Source organism: Rattus rattus, chromosome 1, assembly GCF_011064425.1.
Source record: "Rattus rattus isolate New Zealand chromosome 1, Rrattus_CSIRO_v1, whole genome shotgun sequence".
NCBI classification, from domain to species: domain Eukaryota; kingdom Metazoa; phylum Chordata; class Mammalia; order Rodentia; family Muridae; genus Rattus; species Rattus rattus.
In genome coordinates, this window is record NC_046154.1 from 167,829,339 (window position 1) to 167,849,771 (window position 20,433).

A 20,433-nucleotide genomic window follows, 5' to 3' on the forward strand; every position below is an offset into this window, starting at 1 on the left:
GATTAAGAATTAAAAAAATTTCATGGTATTTAAAAAATTAGCGTTTTAACTTAACAGAGTCTATAATGTTACAATTTCTTCCTTTAATTCAAATAAAGAATGCATGTGATTTGAAAGTCTCTTCCGTTATCTCATCACAGCGGTGCTAAGGGCAAGAGCATGCTGAGGACAGGAAGGCCTTCCGGCCGCCTACAGATCTGTGGGCCGATGGCCACTGACTACCTGGTCAAGGGTGTGGTTCAACTGATGCCTGACACATGGGTCCAGTCAAGCAGGGATCAGAGCTTGTGTTTGAATATTAAAGAGGAGACTTTCCACTCAATTTTGCCGATGAGATCTACATCGGTAACTTGTTCAAAAGAGGGAGGGAATCCTGGAATGGGTGAAGGGGCAGCTAAGTGAAGGGGAAGTCTTCCTGAGGAGGCAGATGATGACGGCCCTCTCGTCTAGCCCAGTTCCCCCTCTATTCCAAATGTTTTACTTCTACACGGCCTGAAGTTTTCTGCAATAAAATTCCCTACACAAATAAGCCTAAGACAGCACGCTCTGAACACAAAGTTAGCATCCTCTGAACGGTACCTGAGGAACATTGCCCCGGAGGAGGAACGGAAGGAGAAGTGTAATGAGGAGAGAACACTGCTCTCTGTCTTTCATAAACTTGCTTATCCTAAAGAGGACAAACGGACACGTTAGGCAGATGTGCAGGAAGAAGACTCTCGACCAAGCTAAACTGTGGAAAAGCAGCAGATGGGTGCAGTGGGTGTCTCACCCCCTGGCTACCACTCTAACACCCACACAGTATCTGCGTGTGGAGGTGGTCCTGATGTCAGCGCTGTCATCTGGCAACTCAGGCTTTCTTATTTATTTCTTATTCTCAGGCACTGTCACAGAAGGTTTCACACACAATATTTCAATGTAATTCCCTGAACGGCACAGTGACAGAGGAATTCCTCTGCCCCATTTTCCTCAGAGAGGACCAGAGACTGGCGGAGCAGCTGAGGTGTGGCTGGGAAGCAGCCGATGGTGGGTGAGACTCTGGCCTTTCTGAGCCTAGTGGCCTGTCATGTTTCCACCACCACATCGCCCGGGATGAACTGGGGCAAATACTTAGAAAGACTCAGAAACATGAGTAAAACATTCTAGCTACTGGACGACCCTAATTTATCATTTTTACATTGTTGAGAGTAATAACAAGTTATCAGTAAGTTTAGTGACTCTCACATTAAAATTTAGGATAAAATAGTTTCTTATTAACTTTGCCCTTTCAGGAACTGATTATATATTATTAATTTTACTGCCAAAGTCTTTAAAAAAAAGACCCGGCTTGACTCTTCGTGCAATTTGTTCTTCCAAGTATTTTTAATGATCTAACAAAGCTTGAGGCTTTGATTAAGCAGATATACAAAGGAGGAACAATCAATTTTTTTGTTTGATCGAGGCCTGGAAGATGCAGCATGTGCTCCACTCAGGGCTCCACTCTCCCTCTCCACTCAGAGCTCCACTCCCGCCCTCTCCTCCCTCTCCACTCAGGGCTCCACTCCGCCCTCCTCCCTCTCCAGAGCTCCTCCCGCCCTCTCCTCCCCTCTCCCTCAGGGCTCCACCCCCCCTCCTCCCTCTCCACTCAGCCCCTCCCGCCCTCCCCCTCTCCCTCAGGGCTCCACCCCCTCTCCTCCCCTCTCCACTCAGGGCTCCTCCCCCTCCCTCCTCTCCACTCCCCCCTCTCCTCCCTCTCCTCCCTCCACTCAGGGCTCCACCCCCTCCCTCCCCTCTCCCTCAGCTCCCTCCTCCCTCCCTCCACTCAGGGCTCCACTCCCGCCCTCTCCTCCCTCTCCTCCCTCTCCACTCAGGGCTCCACTCCCGCCCTCTCCTCCCTCTCCACTCAGGGCTCCACTCCCGCCCTCTCCTCCCTCTCCTCCTGCCCCTCCCACTCCACCCCATTTTCCTTCTTCTGTCTGAGTGTTTAGTGCTGGAGATTAGATCCAGGACCTTACACACACTGTTAAAGACCTTTCTTTCCATTTTGTTTCAAAGTTAACACCTCCAGCACAAACACCACTTACTTGGAAAGAATACCAAGCTCCTTACTGACTTGGGCTCTGTTCTTTTTCTTTTTCACCTTTTCTGCACTAATCGTGTTTTTGCTGAGATATTGAAGAATTGCAGGCACGTGCGGCAGAATCAGTCTCCCTCCTACAGTGACAGGCTCTGAAACAGTGAGGTCTCAATTAACTCTTCTTCATTATACGTGATTTTCTTGATGATAAATAAGGAAAGCATTCAATTATTAATGAACATTTACATTTCAACTCTAGGGGCTGCTGAGATGGCTCAGCGGTTAAGAGCACTGGCTGCTCTTCCAGAGGTCCTGAGTTCAAATCCCAGCAACCACATGGTGGCTCACAAGCATCTGTAATGGGGTCTGGCGCCCTCTTCTGGCCTGCAGGTGTACATGCATTAAACATACAAGCCCCTAGTCCCCCTCAACCACATTCAACTGTAACCACTAAATAACTTTTCTCCTTTAAAAGAGATACATCAGCAGCTAAATTACAATGTACGTGAGACCTGCAGGGTCTGTAAACCATTCCGTCACAGCACAGGACCTGCTGGGCTAGGTGACAGGAAGGACTCAGGGGTGACAGTGCAGACCACTTCCCCGTGTCCTGTAGCACAGCTGAGACTTCCTGGCTGGAGCGTAATCTACACTCCTACCTGTGCAAAGAATTTCACATCACACGCACGTCTGCAAAAAGACACTAAGCTCTGCTGAGTCTTTGCTGAGAACGACAGCTGCCTACGACGTCGACGAGTCACTGCTTGGCGCACTGCACGCACCTGTGTTTTCTGCTACGTCGGCGTACACACAGCCAGTCACCGGCAAGCTCGGCACTGCTTCTGTGGGCTCGAAATCCGGAAGGTTGAGAAGGTCATCGACTATATCCATTATAATGCTAGCTGTGGCACTGGACAGGTTCTTCGCTGAGAGAACTGCAAAGACATTGGTCAGGATATCGCATTCTGGGTGCCCAGGTTTCTGTTTAGCCAGAAGAGGGAAATATCTGCAAGGAGAAAGACACTGTGATGATCACCTTATTTCTCAGTATGTTAAGTTTAAAACATTCCATAAGAGTTTCTCCACTGACGTTAGCAAGTGCATGTGCACATGAAGAGAAATTACTTCACCTAGATATTACAGTTATTACAGTCCTTAGATTTGCACCTATTTAATCTTGCGACATCTCTACGAGGCACCACTATTTCACATTGTAGATAAAGAAGGGCAGGCCTGCTACAGCTACCAAGCTGTCCTAAGAAGCAGCGGGGCTGAGAAAGAGCCTCACATATGCTAGGAGTGCTGTCTCTTACTGAGCTATCTCCTCATCTCTAATATAATGGGAGGGGGCAGTTTCTCTGTGTAGTCCTAGTTGTCCTGGAACTCGCTCTGTAGATCAAGCAGGCTTCAAACTCAGAGATCCCCCTGCCTCTGCCTCTGCGTCCTGAGTGCTGGATCACTGATGTGAGCCACCACAGCCCGGCAAGAGTAGCATCTTTATGACATACATATCCACTAATTCTTTCACATACATCTGTGCGTGTATGTCTGTGGCTACTGGAATTATGACGTCAGTCAGCCTCCCCTGGGATATTTTTCAGGTGGGTGTTACATATGAAAGGGAAACAGATGGAGTGATAGCACAGGAAGAGGGTTCTGGTAAGCAAACTTGGGTCCCCTGGAAGATCAGTCGTGCTCGGATCACTGAGCCATCTCTCCAGCCCATCATCTACTTTCTCAGGGGGACAGAGGATAGGGAGGGAGAAAATTTCAGGAGTCACTGAAATGATGTCCTGTGTGGATGTGAATAAGGGACCAAATAAAGAAAGGCCAAGCTCTACTGGACTACCTTCCTGGAATAAAGCCTTGGGTGGCTTGTTTGAATGTATCACTATAAAACCTCTCAAATAGACTATAAAACGCTGCTTCTGGGTACAAAATCCCTTATCAAATGGGAAGATAAGGAAAGCGAGGCTTTTCCTAGTAACAAACAGGTTCTCCTACTAGTAAAAAGGAACAGACGACAAAAACAATGTTTGGGGGTTTTAGGGAAAGCCTATTTAATAACAAGAAAATATTCATGCTATAATGGTAAACGATAGAAAACAAAAAAAATTGAAAAACTGGTTATACCATATGGTCCCACTTGTAAAAGGCAACGGCAAGATTTTAGCTGGCACCATCAGATCAGCATCAAAGCTTTACCTGACAGGAGTTTTACAAGGAGACAGTGACCTAGAAAGTCTCCCGGGCTCTTTCTAGAGCCTCCATTTCAAGTAAGAAGTGGAAAAAAAGACATAATCACCATCAGTGAACAAATGAGTATTTTTCAGGAAAGCACACCAAAGCATGGTGAATTTATGTGAATGCCGTGCTTGTATGATCTATTTCTACTTCTGCCTTGGCCAGGTCAGATCAAAGGGCCGAATCAATGACCACACACTGGAGGAACGTGCCTATCGAGGCCATGCCTAGGCATCAGCTTTGGACTTTTGACTGTAGGCTACGTGTAACATGGGTTTCTAAAAGGCTGCAAGAAAGCACACTGGACGGTTTTATAGAAGGAAGCACACTGGACGGTTTTATAGAAGGAAGCACACTGGATGGTTTTACAGAAGGAAGCACACTGGACGGTTTAATAGAAGGAAGCACACTGGACGGTTTTATAGAAGGAAGCACACTGGATGGTTTTATAGAAGGAAGCACACTGGATGGTTTTACTAGAAGGAAGCAGTATTTGAGTACACATGTTCATTCTCATCTGTACACCACACAGCGGATTCATGTACTGCGACACGCCTCAGTATGTAAAACTGATGGACGCATTCTTTAACGTTTCTCACGCATCCCAGATATTTGTTTTATCTTATATTCATAGACAAATATGTTTATAAGCATTTTTCTTGGGATACATCATACATATTTTTTTAAGTCCATTAGTTTTCTTAAAATTATGTATTTTGGGGCCTGGAGAGATGGCTCAGTGGTTAAGAGCACTAACTGCTCTTCCAGAGGTCCTGAGTTCAATTCCCAGCAACCACATGGTGGCTCACAACCATCTGTAATGAGATCTGATGCCCTCTTCTGGTGTGTCTGAAGACAGCTATGGTGTACTCATATACATAAAATGAATACTTTTTTAAAAAAAAAATATGTATTTTGAGATCTTTCCATGGTGTTATTCAATTCTTTACCTGTTGTGCCTGCACTGAGAGTGACTCGCTGTTCAGCAGATGGTCCTTAGACCAACTTTGAGTAGACTAGGCTAAAACACTCTTCCTTTAGAAAGGAAAGAAGTCTTACCTTGCATTCCTGCTCCAGATACTAATCAGTTTCAACAGAGGAGTAGGCGAATACTGACTCTCAGATCCAAGTCTGCAGATCTAGGAATAATGCAAATAAAGGCAATGTAAGCCACAGACTGATAGAGAAACAAGAGCGACTGGGAAGCAGGGTAAGCTGCGCAGTGGTGTGGAGACAGCAGGCGGAGAGCACACATAGAGGACAGATGTGAGACAGAGCAGGGTAGAGAGCACACATAGAGGACAGATGTGAGACAGAGAAGGGTGGAGAGCACACATAGAGGACAGATGTGAGACAGAGCAGTGGGGAGAGCACACATAGAGGACAGATGTGAGACAGAGCAGGGCAGAGAGCACATAGAGGACAGATGTGAGACAGAGCAGTGGGGAGAGTAACAGCAAACATAAATAGATATATAGAAACAGCAAACTGACAGCAACAGAAAAATGCAGGCATGGTGCATGGAGTGTTTCCATTATACTGCAACCAGCTATTTGGAGTTTCAAATGGTCAGAAATGACTGAATTTTCACAGCTAGAAACTATTCTCAAAATCAAGTTCCTCCCATCACCTTCTTAGCTAGGGCTAGCTAACCACACTAGTTCCTATGACAACTCGTCACAAGTGGAGACATCAGTAAAGAAATGCTGAGGAACAACACACACCTTCCCCTGTGCTTGTTAGCATGAGAGGCTATGGCAGTTCAGTCACGTTTTTGGTCACTTTTTTTAAAAGGCACAGTCATATTCTACTTAACCTTCAGTATATATGCCACTGACTCTTGACCTTTCGGTCTAACTCAGTGCTCTAACAACCTGCAGAAAACAGTGTTGATGTAAGAACAGTGTTGATGTAAGAGAGAGCAGACAACACTCATGTCTGGGTGGTGGGAGAAGTACAAGAGCCAGGCAGGATGTAAATCCTGGCTTACCTGGGGCCAAACTGTACCATGAAACACGGCATCAATTTCTTCTGCTCTGAACTGGTAAGACTCCCAGTCCAAAAAGATATCGGTGACCATCTTGATTCCCAAACGTCTTAAATTTTTCAGTGGGCTAATAAACCTCAGCTGTATCTGCAAACAAAGATATTTTTCAAACATAAACATCGCACACATATACACCTCACAAACATACATACATACATACATACATACATACATACATACATACATACATACCCCCCACACACACACCCTGGTTTCTGTAGAGAGGCACTCTTGCCCATTTCTAGGGGATTCAATATACAGCCCAAAACACTCATATGCATAAAACATTAATAAAAACAAACAGATGTGCTTGCGTAGAGGCACAGAGCTGGACAGTCACTGCAAACATTAACGAGACATCACGTCTCCTTCCGGGTGTGCTGTGAAACCACAACAATGCAGCCTCCAAGTAGAATTACTCATTGAGTCTCCGTTAATGGCATTATAGCCATAGTCCATACTTATATGAGGGACTGAAAATTATGTATAGTTCAATATGTGAGGAGATTTACGAACCTGGGAAGGGCAGACATTATGCAAAATTTCCACTAGACTATTAAAGAATGAATAGGTTTACAGAGAGGAAAGGCAAGGACCTTAGAATGATGCCTTCCAAACAAATGTCAAAAGTCCAACAAATCAGGTAAAACTCAAACTCTGACTACCTTTCTACCTGATCGCTATATTGTGGGCGTTAGATATTTAAAGGCAGCACTTTTATATATGACCTTATTTACCTAAGAATCGTCCTGAAACTTAGGGCAACAAAGAAAATCCTCTTACGTAGTTAATGCCTGTTTTTATCCTTTCAGTTTTTTGAGACAGGGTTTCTCTGTGTGGCCCTGGCTATCTTGGAACTCCCTCTGTAGACCAGGTTGTTCTCAAACTCAGAGATCCAGCTGCCTCTGCCTCCCAAGTGCTGGGATTCAAGGCCTGTGCCAGAGAATGTCAAGTTTGTTTCTAAGACACCATGAGTAAAACTAAGGGAAGTTACTTGCCAGGAAAGACGACACTAATCAAGAGAGATATGTAAATATACAATATCTCATTTTAAATTCAAGTGACTATGAACAGGGATACTCTTAATTCTGCATAAGCACAAAGATCACGAAACTCACACACGGCCTACCTCAATCTAAGCACCTCGTTATTCAAGCTACAGAGGAAGTAACAGGCAAACCCAAGAAGTTACAGAGCTACAAGGCTCTGATCTGCTTCACTCTACTGGGAACACTCGCTGTCCCTTGGCTCAGGTCTGGCAGAAGATAAAATGATCACTGAGAATTTTAAAAACATGGTATTGTGATCATCTGGAGCAAAGAAGCCAGTGTTAGGAAACCAGGCCTCAAGTAGACGCCCTGCTCTGCCCCATCCCTGCTTCCCTAGGGGCAGGACAGGCACATTCTACCAATTTCTACAACTAGAGTTCCCGCTGTCCAACTTCCTCCATAACTGTTGACTAAAGTAGAGGAAAAGCCGGAAAACAGGTAGTTGTAGATTTATATATGAGCCACTGCCTTGATGTACAAACACCACAAAACCATTTACAACCTTAACAACACACACTTCATGTCAGCCAACACCCCAGAGGCTATCGGTGTCATAGAGAGTAAGTGTATAACTGAGCTCAAACGCACTCAGACAAAACCACCATGGGCGGACGACTCACTGTGTCTCTGAGAGGAACTCTTTGGACTCATTTAAAAGAGCGAAGCTTCACGTCCGTGAACAAGCTCAACACCTCACTAACTAATGAACCATGAAAGTGCACAAATGACACTCTAAGTTACGAAACGTCGGCATGGGAGCATGGCCCATTACTGAGTAACTCCTATGTTACTCCAAAGTCCAAAGGATGCATCTTTACGAAACTTGACACCTTCATAGAACACGTGCACAGACACTTCTGTTTGCTCTAAAGCACAAATGGAAAGCCTCCTCTTCCCCTTTAAATCTTCGTGTGAGAGAATTTTCCATGACCTCTTTTTGGTGTCACCTCTGGCTTCCCCACGCCAAGCCTCCAACTAAGCAACCAAGGCACCTTGTTTTCAGGGTTTTACTACATAGCCCTTGCTGCCCTGAAATTTACTATATATACAGCCCAGGCTGTCCTCCAACTAAGAGATGCACCTGCCTCTGCTTCCAGAGAGCTGGCCAGCACACCTGGACAAACAGCATTTTAAAAAAATGTGTAGCCCAGGCTAGCCTGGAACCCATGATCCTCCTGCGTCTACCTCCTTAAGTGATTCCCACTGGCATGCCCAAACACAGCCTGTGTAAAGCAGAATCTTTACCAATCCCCTCACTTAAGTCTTGTCAGGAATCCCCGGCGGGCAGGACGCGTCACACTTTCATGTAAGTCCATGTTGTATCACCAGTCTTCCTTACTGGATGCTTTCCCCTCACTGTGCCCCAGACGCCTCTGCGCCTCTCTTCTTAGCCCAGGCAACTGTGCTACCTCAGGGGTCAGCTGTGGTGAACCACTTTATCATCAAGGCCGAATTATGTCTATCCAAAACGCAGCTTAAAATTTTGGCAACCGACTTCTACCTAAGACTACATTTGAAAGGCAGGTCACGGGTATATTATGAATCAATAGAGATGATTTTTTTTTTTGACAAACTGAAATTTACACCAGACTTAAAAGACAAAATCTGAGGCTGGATCTTTACTTCAAATCCCAACTGTTCCAAGAAGCCTTCAGTGCATTATAATGTACAAATACCTCCCACATTCTCCAGAGTAAGCTCACGGCCACACTCCTACTTTATCAGAACACATTCGGAATATGTGGGGAACCTACAGCATTCACCTCTCAGTAGTCAGCCAGCTAACTAACCACTCCTGCTCACCACGACACTTGCTTACTCAAAGCACTGCACTGGCTTCAGCAATAACTTCCTAAAGAGTCTGTGTGGCTCTGTCCCGACAACAACTCCCAAGGAAAAGACTCTTTCAGTTAGACGCGAGCATCTGCTGCGAGCCCTCACCTTCTCCCGCTGGTCGAGGATGTGGGAGATGGCTGCTGTCATACACAGCAGGATCTGCAGGATCTTGGGAAGGTACGCGCTGATCAGATGACTGATGTTCTTCAACACGATCTCCAGGCTGTTCAGGACGCCATGCTGCCGTCCCACAGGAAGAACCTTAGACACATCCAAATCCTCTACCGCCCGGATGACGGCAGAACAGCAGTCCCCTAGTGACACGGAGAGATGTGCCATGTGGTGGAACGCTAGTCTGCCGCTGACCACGGCGTCCTCCTCAGCTCCCTGCACAGTGCGGCTTCTCTAGTGATGTTACTTATGGTGCCGGGGTTCTGCTCTCAGGCACTATCCCCCGCCTCTTACCAATGCTCAGCGAGCTGTTTTACTGTTGGGTTCTCCTGTTCACATTTCAGACAGGGAAACTGAGGGGTAAGAAAGATAAGGGAGTCGTCTGAGAGCTGACTCCGAGTGTTTGATTTTATTATTCATTTTCGCCTTTGAGACAGGGTTTTTCTATGCAGCTCTGGCTGTCTTGGTACTCACTGTGTAAACCAGGCTATCTGTGCCCTCTCTCTTAGAGGCGTTGGAGTTAATGGTATGTACAGCCACACCTGGCTCGCCCAATTTTAAAAAATACTATTCCCGAACACTGGGGTCATTGAGCTATGCTAAGTTTGGTGAGTTACAAAAACTCAGAGAAGACTAAGAATAAAATGTCTTTTTTCCTTATATAATTCCAGGCTAATAAATAAAAACAACAGTACTTTGTAAACAGCTGCTACCATATTGATGCAGAATCTTTTGAAGTCTGAATTGATACTACTTAAGCTTTGCACGGCCTTCTGCAATAAGACTAAACTAGAACTGTATCATCTGTACCACCCTCCATCTTGGGAGTCACCCATCAAACAGAATGCTGGTACTCATATAGTCACTCTCCTGTACACTGAACTGAAACAAAACGCATTACACTACCAAATAAATAAATAAATAAATATATGTGTGTGTGTGTGTGTGTGTGTATGTATATATATATATATATATATATATATATATATATATATATATATATTATATTTTTTGTTGGGCTAAAGCCAACCGATTTGGGAACTAGATCAAAGGATTTTATAGTCAGAAAGGTCTGAGTTCAAATCCTGCCTCTACCAGTGTTCTCATTTGTAAACTGGGACAATTACATAATAAGAGCTCCTGTGCTTGTTTTAAATGTCAACTGATGTTTCCAACGTTATGTGTAAAGGGCTCAACACATCTAGTCGTGGCAAGTCCTCACTCTGACACACGTCACACGCTATGACAGAAGAGAGCCAGCGCTTAGCCTGCACTATTACATATACTTCTCCACTGCTTTCCAACGGAGCTGACGATCTGGGACACAGGAGAGAAGGACAAGCCACTGCGCCGCAGGCAAATGATTCTGTGAAGAACACATGACTAAAAGGCTAAAACATTAGTTAATGTTTGTAACTTGTGCTTAATCTCTCAGGGGCGGTCTCTCCCTGTTTCTGTCTCTGTCTCTCTGTATGTATGTGTATACTTTAGGGCAGGGTTTCAGGATGACCTGGACTCACGACATAGTCTAGTCTGGCACACTCTTTTTATATTGATAAGTGTTTTGTCATTTTTCCTCCGTAGAAATGCACAGCAGTAAAACACATTTTCTAATCAAAGTCTTCTTAACACAGGACCCTGACAACCCTGGGGACACCTAGGGTCAGTAGAGTTCTTGGTGAACTCAGTTTCAGGAGAAGGACATCCCTAGGGTGGGAAGTAGCAGCCTCACAACAAAGACTTTCTTCTGTCCAGGATCGTCACAAGTTCACCACAAAGGTGTGCTTTTGGTAAGGAGGCAGCAGGGACCTACCATCTTTGAAGTGCTTCACAGGCTCAGACAGCAGGTCTAAGAAAAACTGGATCTCTTCAGGTTGGGTCCCCGCGAGGAACCGTAGAACGATGGACATGCGGGTTCCGGAAGCAGATTTGCCCTGGGTTTTACTCCCCGTCTTATGCTTCATCCGCCCATACAAAATTCTGAAAAGTCAAAAGAGCATCACCCTTCTGTGTGTTAGACACATCCCTAGCTGCTTGTCGGCTGCAGGTCTGTAATGAGCTCCTCCAAAGACTTCAACAGATACAGAGTCAAGAGAAAAGGAAAACAGGTATTGAGAAAAACAAATAGAAAAAGGCAGAGAGAGAAAAAGCCTAAAACAGGCAAGTCAAGGGTAAATTAAATCAAGGGAAAAGGAAACCAGTGAGACGGACATTAAAAGGAATTGTAAAAGAGTCTGTAAGAAAAAAGGAAACTAGAAAGATTTCAGTTAAAATCTGGGGGAAAAAAAGCAAAAACAAAACCAATTAACCCAGCAAAAGGTATTTAAAAAGAAACAACAAAGAAGAGACGGAGGCAGTCAGATCTCTCTCCGGTGTATCCCAGCCAGAGCTGGGAAATAAGACCGTCTTAAGTCAAGCTCACACAAACACCACAAGCCCACACCGAGCTCATCTGCTTTACATGCACGTCTTCAAACGTTTGAGGAAAGATGTGATTTCTGGGCTACGGTTTCACAGTACAGAGAGAGAAGGAAGTATGGTTTTTGTCCTTAGGGAAGGCCATAAAAGTAATGGATGAGTTAATGAGCGAAAATAAAAACCAACACTAATTTTGCTTATATATAAAACATTCTCATTCCCCTCCCTCCCACTAAAACCATATACTAAACTAACCAATAAACACAATACAGAGCATTTCTTCCTTCCCTCTCTTATACTGCCCGCAAGGATGTACAGGCATGCAGGATCACACGGGGCTCAAAATACACTTCTCTTATTTTTCAAAGATTATTATCATCTTATTTCATGTGTATGCTTTGCATGTGTGTGTGTGTGTGCGTGTGTGTGTGTGTGTGTGCGTGTGCGTGTGTGCGCGTGTGGCCACAGAGGTCAAAAGTTAAGAGAGCTGTGAACGTCTAACAGTTCTAACAGCTGGTGCTCAGACATTCCCCCCTCAGCCTAAATTACATCTCTAAACACAGTTCCGCCTGATCCATCGCCTATGCATATTCAGGGAATGCACCAAGACCCATCAGGGCAACTACAGGAATAAAACAGAGGAAAGGCTCACAAAGAAAAAAAAAAAATCAATATAACCATTTTAATACATGCTCACTAACAATATTTAACATCCATTTCTCATAAGCCTTTAGATATTTAATAGAAGCGACTTTGTTTGTTTGAGACAGGGTCTTCCTGTGTAGCTCTATCTGATCAAGAACTTGCCATGCAGACCAGGCTGGCAATCCCAGGTGCCAGTGTGACTCTGCTTCCCTGGTGCTGGGACAAAGGGTGTACGACCCAACCAACTGCCACACTTAGCGCGAGAAAACGTACTGACCATACTCAAAACGCGGATAGACAGTTGAAAATGAATATTAAACACCTTTAAACTGTTAGAGCCCGAAAGAACTTCTGTCTGAGTTTGCCTGTGGTAGTTACTAATTTCAGCAGCTAAGGCTGAGCAATTTTAAAATACTGTTTTATGAATTCATTGAAACAAAACATGTTTATCACATGTTCATATAAATCACGTTTTAATGGAAAAACATAATTATATCCCCCAATATTTTACCACCAGTGAGACTAGAGGCACTGCTCTCGCTTCTGACTGACCTAATAGAAGACGACCAGATGCTCGTGTGGCCTCAGCATCTAATCCACTGGGAGGGAAGAAAACTCCTCTGGGTTAGAACAGGAGAGAGAACCTGCGAATAACTGTGGCTACTTCATTTGGATACTGCACAAAAATCTCAACAAATAGCAACTGGCTACAATATGGAATACAAAACTATCAACAAAGTCTATGAACTTTGTTTCACTAAAATCTGTTTCTCTTGAGCTTTGCATGCTGACCCTGTAACTCACATCAGTTACTTGGAAACCAGGGGCTGAACAAGTCATAGAAATGTCAAAGGCTGACACACCTCACTGTAAACCAAGAGGTGTATTAATCCACCTTTAAAAAGTACCGTTATCTACCTCACATGTTTTCAAGTAACTAGGGAGCCATGAGCTCCCAGACAGAAGTTTTCCAAAATCTTAACTTTCATTTGACTATTAAAATTTAGTAACTTGAAACAAATGCTGTCATTTGTTTTCTTTGAATTGTCAAACTCACTGCCATGTTTAAGGAAAGTCCTGTGAAATATCCAAGTTTAAACAGGACTACTTCATTATCCAGGCTTTAAATAAAAATGGTGTTGCATGAAAACGAAGTGCAGCTTGCGACTCACACACATAAGTGTCGCTCTCGGTGATAACCAGTGTGCGGCGGGAGCACCTCACACAGCCTCCTCCTTCAGCACAGACCAGTAAAATAGTCCGCACTCAGAGGCAACACTCTAGGGAACTGACAGAAGCGAAGGCGATTTCGTCTTCATGTTTTTCTCAATTACGTGTGCATGAAGACTGAGAGCAGTTTGGAGCCAATGTCCAAAAGATCCAGGTAAAGAAGAGAAAAAGAGGGCTAGAGACACAGCTCACAGGCCTGCCCAGCACACGCAAAGCCCTGGGTTTGATCACCAGGACTGGACAGAACTGATCGTGGTGATGATGCATGCCTGTAATTCTAACCAGAGTTTAAGGTCATCCTCAGCTACACAGAGTTTGAGGCCAGCCTGGGCTACAGCAGACAAAAACACATGAAATACTCCCACGATAACTGCTGAAGAGAATCACATGATTGTAGTAGAACTGTGTTTTCATTCACATTTTAAAACCGTATAAATACCTCATCAGAATCGGAAACAAATCTGCCCGGTGGGCCGCTTTCACGACAGAGTTATCTTCTGAGATGTTGAAATGCACGATCTCTTCCTTAAAGCTTCTGTCGTCCAGCAGCCTTTGTAAGTTTTCCCTTCAAGAGACACAGCACAGAGCGACACTCAGACCAGGGCCCTTTCCAGAGACGGAAAGAGCAATATTTACAAGGACAGCTAAAATATCCAGTAAGTGGTTCACACTGAGGCTCACTCCTGGAAGGAGGGACAACCCTCACAAAACTGTCTTTGAATTGCAAGAGGTAAATGGGTCAGAGGGATCAGAGTTGGTCCATGACACAAAGGCTTTACTCCTTAGGCAGTGCCACTCCCTAGGTATTTGCAAAGGTTTATACAACTATGTTAACAAGGACAGAGAAATGTTACCACTTTCTAAGACATAGTTTCAAATTAATCTCTTTTCCATTTTCTTATCTACAGAGAATAAATACACTCCTGGCTTCCACTTCTTGCCTGGAAATACCTAGGGTAACTTGAGAAGAGGGGGACCCCTGAAAGACATTATGTCAGAAGTGGCGGTAGGGAGGAGGTAGTAAGCATTTCTCTAGCTTACCTGTATGGGAGGATATGAGGATGTCTGTAGGTCATTATGCAATCCAAGGTTATTTTTTGCACAGCTTGATCTTGGTGTAGCAATAACTAGAAATGACATTTTACAGAGTAAGTTAATCAAGTAATACATACACAAACCACGAAATAGAGATTTAACTAATCAATAATAAGACTCTGTCTTAAAAAAAAAAAAAAAAAGGAAATGAAACTCTGACCTGAATTCTGTGTGAGCCTGGATTGTAACCGACTGCTCTGGTCCTGTGACAAGGACATCCTACACTATACAGGTAATACACCATGCATTAGCAGTCAGCAATGTCCAGAGGACTCGGCTGCAGTTGCTCTAGTACTAAGTTTAATTCCTGTGGCCAGAGACTTCTAAGCTCAGGCGTTTTATTACATGTGGAGCGTGGACAGAGTCTGCCCAGCAGGTAAGTTCCTCCAGAAGACCGTCCACACAGGAGTCTCACTCCCCAGGGCACTGCCTGAGTCCCCACCATGGCTGAATGAACACGAGGAAAAGGCAGCCAGCCATCCTTTGCTGCGCTACAACCCGTGACTCTACTGTTCTTACTTCTAATACAGCTGCTTAGCGCCAGTCACGCCATACTGGAGCTGACTTCAGAGTCAACGAAATTAGTGCAAGCTAAAAAATATACATTGAAATGGTTTTTAATGTGTGAGCCTATTAACCAAAAATACCACTTAACATCTAGAGATGGCCCTGTCCCTGACTGCTGAAAACCCGAGGTGCTCTGACAAAGGAAGTGTGACAAGAGTGAGGGTCAAAGCACACAGGACTTATGACTTACCTGAAGATACAATTCGTACAGTTTGGATTCTAGATATAAGGCCCGTGGGTTTGAGAACTTAGAGAAGACTTGCAAATGAGCAATTAGCTGCCTAAACAAAGAGAGAGGTTAGCGTAGTAGGGAAGACTAGAGACCGTCTTGAAATAACATTGCCCACCAATTCATTTTCTGACAAGTATTCCAAACAGTCCACCCATACGTCTGTCCTTAATCAACCAATCACAATTTTATGATTAGGAGACCATTTTCTTTAACTTTTTTTTTTTTTTCTTTTTTTCACAGCTGGGGACCGAACCCAGGGCCTTATGCTTGCTAGGCAAGCGCTCTACCACTGAGCTAAATCCCCAACCAGGAGACCATTTTCTGAAAACTTCAAATCTCAGGCGCCTCTCCCCACAATCAGGCGTTACACCAGAGCAAAGCCTCAGGACGTACAAGGAAAGGCTTAGCTAACCCGACACTGGAAAGAAGGTGGAGAAAACAACTCCTCTCAGAAGGAGAGCTCGGACGATTTTGGGGGCTTAGTCCTTTGTAAGGTTCCACACGTCAGGCGAGGAAGTGGCAGAATCCACCTTCCTCTCGCTCACAGACATAAATACTGATGGCAGACAGCCGAGTTTAGGTGACAATGGCCCTTGTTCGCACAGCTGACAGAACATACAGCAAAGCTCTGTAACTGAGAGGTAAGAGGAGGACAGGACTGTCCGAGCAATGCATCACCTACGGGAGCAGATGGAGACGTGTGTGTCTGCCTCATTTGTCCTCCTGATTCCCTAATACATGGACTCCAGGACGCAAAGCTCTAAGTTGGTCTATGCATACACTGAGACAGCACAGAGGGTCTCATCCTCAGTTCCTTCACTCATCTTTCCTCTTCCCCTCTCCTAGGTCTCATGGTCTCACTACGTGGCCTGGTTTGCCTGGAACTTGCTATGCAGATTGGGCTGCTCTGAACTCAGAGATTTGCTTGCATTTGCCTTCTAAGTGCTGAGATTGAAGGTGTGTGCACATGCATGCATGCATGCGTGCGTGCGTGCGTGCGTGCGTGCTCGCGTGCTCAGCACGATTTATTCATATTTTCAATGATGGTATCTGGGAACAACATTCTAGGTTTGGGTATGGGAAGTAGCTGAATCCTTACAGAATTTCTTTTTCTTCTTTCTTTCTGACCCCGACTGTGTAGATGAGGTTCTCCGTCAACAACTCCTACTTCACCTCCAAACTGAAATTATATGTGTGCTCATACTGTACGCCTAGCTCACACAATGCTGCCTGAGCAGAGCCACATGTGTGTCTCTGCCACCCGAGAGCTGCTTCACTTTTAGTGTTTTAGACAAGTTTCTTTAGAACACTTCAGCGGACCAGGAGGAAGGCAGTTAATAACAAGAATACCACTTGCAGCCCTAGGGATTATGAAAGCCCCGTATGCTTTTCATAAAAAAGAGCTAAGATCCAAGGAAAGCAGGGATTCCAGGACACAAGTTATGGTCAGTTTTGAGAGTCTGAAATCACCTAAGGTAACTTCAGTGAAGAACTAGAAGTACACCTTCGAGTATGACCAGATTCTCTCAGTGGGTGGAAATGAGGCCAGGGCATTCGGAAAGAGCGTGTGTGCAGGTCCAGGGGTGAGAAAGGCCACGGTGTGACTGGATAAATGGCTTATTCATTTATTTAGCAAACACAGAGCTTGAAGTAATCTTTTGCTAGGGATTATGCTGATGGCAACCGGGGAGAGAACAAGGAACTAAAGTTACACGCAGCTTGGCCGTGACCCTTCCCTCTTTCTTCCCTCACACTTTCTACTGGCTGAGAGGTCCTTCCCTCTCCAACACTGGCATCTGCCAGTCTTTCGTCTGTCAGCAGCAAAGGTATCCTTTCCTCTGTGAAAGGTTTTCTCCCAGTCTTTGCCTGTCTTTGTGGTAGAAGGAAGTAGTTCTTTACCACGCTTCCAGAAACCCCATAAACATAATCTGACCAGCCATTTGACACACTCTCACCCTGCAGATGTTTGCAGTTCATCTTTGCAGCCCTACACTTAGCAAAGAGCATTGGCGAGCTACCAAATGGACAAATCTATAAATGCCTAGTGTCAAAACACACCAGTGAGACCTAAAAGTTTAAGAGCAGCGCCAGCCTGGCGGATCAGACCCTCAATGGAAACAATCTTTAGGTAAGCTCAAAGAGTCTCTGAGAGCAGGGTTTTTTTTTTCTTCTTCTTCTTCTTTACAGTTTAGAACAATTTAGGTAAATGAGTAACCAAGGGACCTGGAAGACACTGTAGCACAAGTAATTAGCAGGGGCTAAGTCAGAGGCAAAGGGAGGTGCTGACACAAGGCTCTGCCGCCTGCCCCCTGCCACACAAAATACAGCGCCCTCAGGGTGCCTCAGCGCTCCAGTCTGCAATGCTCCCATCTTTAAAAGGAACCATGACAAAAATGAGCCACACCAACATTCCTCACATCCTAAGAATCTGGGGTGAAACAAGAGAGCTAGTGAGTAACTGTTCCAAAACAAAGCAGCAATCCTCAAGGTGCCCAAGAGACTAAAGGGGCAGAGAGCCAGGATAGCACTGTGCGACTTACTGGGCCATACTGACAGAAGTGTGGTCCTGGGTAGCACCAGTGTCAGCACACCTCTGTAAATGTCACTTATCTTTGATGTCACAGAACACCACAGCCTGTTCTCAGTGCCTGGCACCAGAGTAAGAATCGAGAAAGACTGACGAAACTGTCAGGAGAATCTCAGGACAGTATGCCAATAATTATCTGAGGAGTCCATCTTTCATGAGGCTGTTTCCCAGGCAGACAAGAGGAGGCTACACTGCTCTCCCTGCAAGTACAGCTCCGTGCTAAGCCAGTGACGGGGAACTCACTTTGCTGCCGCCCTTCTTGTCTTTTTCTTCTGGGGCGCTTCATCTGTGGGTGCGGCTTCTTCTTCCCCGTCCTCTCCCTCTCCAGCAGCAGGCTCTTCTTCCGCCTCCTCAGACACTGCTCCTCGGCCTTTCCTTCGGAGATCCTGAGTGGGAGCGACTTGCAGATCCGCTGGGTAATACTCATTGCTGTAAGAGGACGGACACGAGAACAGCCCAAGTGAGGAGTATGCCTATCAGAAAGGCACCCATGGTACACGGGAACACGCATGCACATGCACACACATGCACAGAGCTTTTTAGTCAAGCTATACTAGTATTCTTAAGTTATTATTTTATGTGGTGGGTGCTTTGCCTGCATGTATGGCCTGCTGGCCACTGCCTGCACCAGCTATGTTTGGTACCAGCAGAGGTCAGAAGAGGGTGTTGGGTCCCCTGGGCTGACGGTACAGATGGCTGTCAAGCACCATGTAGGTAGGTGTTCTGGGAACTGCACTCTGGTCCTTTACAAGAGCAGCTAGGGCTCTTAACCCCTGAGCCATCTGCCCAGCCCTTTCCTTTCCCTCCAGTCTGTCCCACTGACAAGTCAATCACTGTAGAAGACAGTCTGTTCTATTACTTCACTGCTGAAAGGTCTGGACTGTCTACTCCATGCTGAACTGAAACCCACCCTCTTGCCGCTGGAAGCACAGCTGGTCAGAAGCGGACTGTACCGGAAGACTAATGTAAAACATTAAGATTGTATTTCTTTCCTACTTTGCCAATGTCCTTTCGAAAATGTAAAACTACAACCTTAAATAGTAAGCAAAACGTAACAAAGCCAGAGACATTTTCTTACATCCTAACAAACTGAAAAGCGGCTGGATCAGAACAGCCTTGCCTTAGCACGGAAACAGACACACAGGCGGCTGCTGGCCGCTCAGTAACCAATGAGCACAGAGCTCCGGAGAAGCACGTGGTACAGCGGGCTAACCCCGAGCAGAAGGATGCAACCAGACTTCGGTTTCTCGTCACTTACAGGACTCAATGGAGAAGTGGAGTAAAGATAAAAGGCCTAAACTGTAAGAGTACCAGGGAAGAGAGAGAAGGGCCATGTCACTCAGTCGTAGGGGCAATAACAATTATCCCAAGCACGAACAACAGAAAGTGCCACCTCTTCTTACACATCAGTACTAGGTTCTGTTACAGCACGTCAGTATTCCTCTAATACAGGTGACCCACTCCTACTGCAGGCCTTGCTCTGTCCTACACGACATAGCACCTTTACAGAAAGGCCATTATCCGTAAAGGAAAGGGTGGTAATAATAGTTACTGAGCGTTAAGAGTGGGACACTTACAGTCTATGAACACCAAAATCAACTTTCCTGGGCATAGCCCTAGCTACCTTGCAGAACAGCGGCCATATCCGTTAAGATCTCTTACACAATGCAAGAGAAAAGCCTCTTTTTTCATAAGGGGGTAATTTTGTGTCAATAAGACAGAGGCTGGTAGCAGGAGCATGGGGTACTGCTGTGACAGACCTGACCTGTTTTGGGAGGATTGTGAAGGACTTTGGAACTTTGGGCTAGAAAAGGCATTGAGTGTTTAGAGCTCAGTAGGAAGTTCTTGAGGAGTTTGAAAGGTCATGTTCAGAGCAGTGCAGAAGACAGAGCCCCGATTTGTGACGTTTCAGAGGAGAATTTAGCGACTCTGTCAGAGCTGTTGCTATTTTGAATTGAGATTCTGTGGTTCTGGTCAGCTGGAACCACAATTAACAAAAGAGCAGCCACCACTGCAGTGGGAGCTTTGTGTTACTAGGACAATGGACGCTGGTTAGCTGGAGATGAGAAATTAGGGGTGATTAAGGCGACCAGCGTCACTGAGGTGAAATCTTCTGCGAAGTGTTTCCTAAGAGCACAGAGAGGCTGTGCTCAGAAGTGGCCAATGCTGTACTGGCAGCTGGACTTGGTAATGTGTGCGAGTCACCCGGGACCTTATACTTTTCCACCACTGACTTGTTGCATGTCTGCATTATCCTTT

The 20,433-nt window shown here is 45.3% G+C and overlaps 1 protein-coding gene across 1 annotated transcript in view; it reads right to left on the reverse strand.

Moving 5' to 3' along the window:
• Utp20 (UTP20 small subunit processome component) overlaps nt 1-20,433 on the reverse strand; it is an 81,714-nt gene that overhangs the window by 31,778 nt on the left and 29,503 nt on the right. The window contains exons 22-32 of the mRNA XM_032910993.1: nt 18,418-18,603; nt 15,546-15,636; nt 14,735-14,820; nt 14,133-14,258; nt 11,214-11,380; nt 9,335-9,543; nt 6,288-6,431; nt 5,357-5,436; nt 2,836-3,059; nt 2,061-2,205; nt 580-667 (exon numbers count right to left, since the gene is read on the reverse strand). Coding sequence (XP_032766884.1) covers nt 580-667; nt 2,061-2,205; nt 2,836-3,059; nt 5,357-5,436; nt 6,288-6,431; nt 9,335-9,543; nt 11,214-11,380; nt 14,133-14,258; nt 14,735-14,820; nt 15,546-15,636; nt 18,418-18,603 — 1,546 coding nt within the window. The remainder of the gene's footprint in view (nt 1-579; nt 668-2,060; nt 2,206-2,835; nt 3,060-5,356; nt 5,437-6,287; nt 6,432-9,334; nt 9,544-11,213; nt 11,381-14,132; nt 14,259-14,734; nt 14,821-15,545; nt 15,637-18,417; nt 18,604-20,433) is intronic.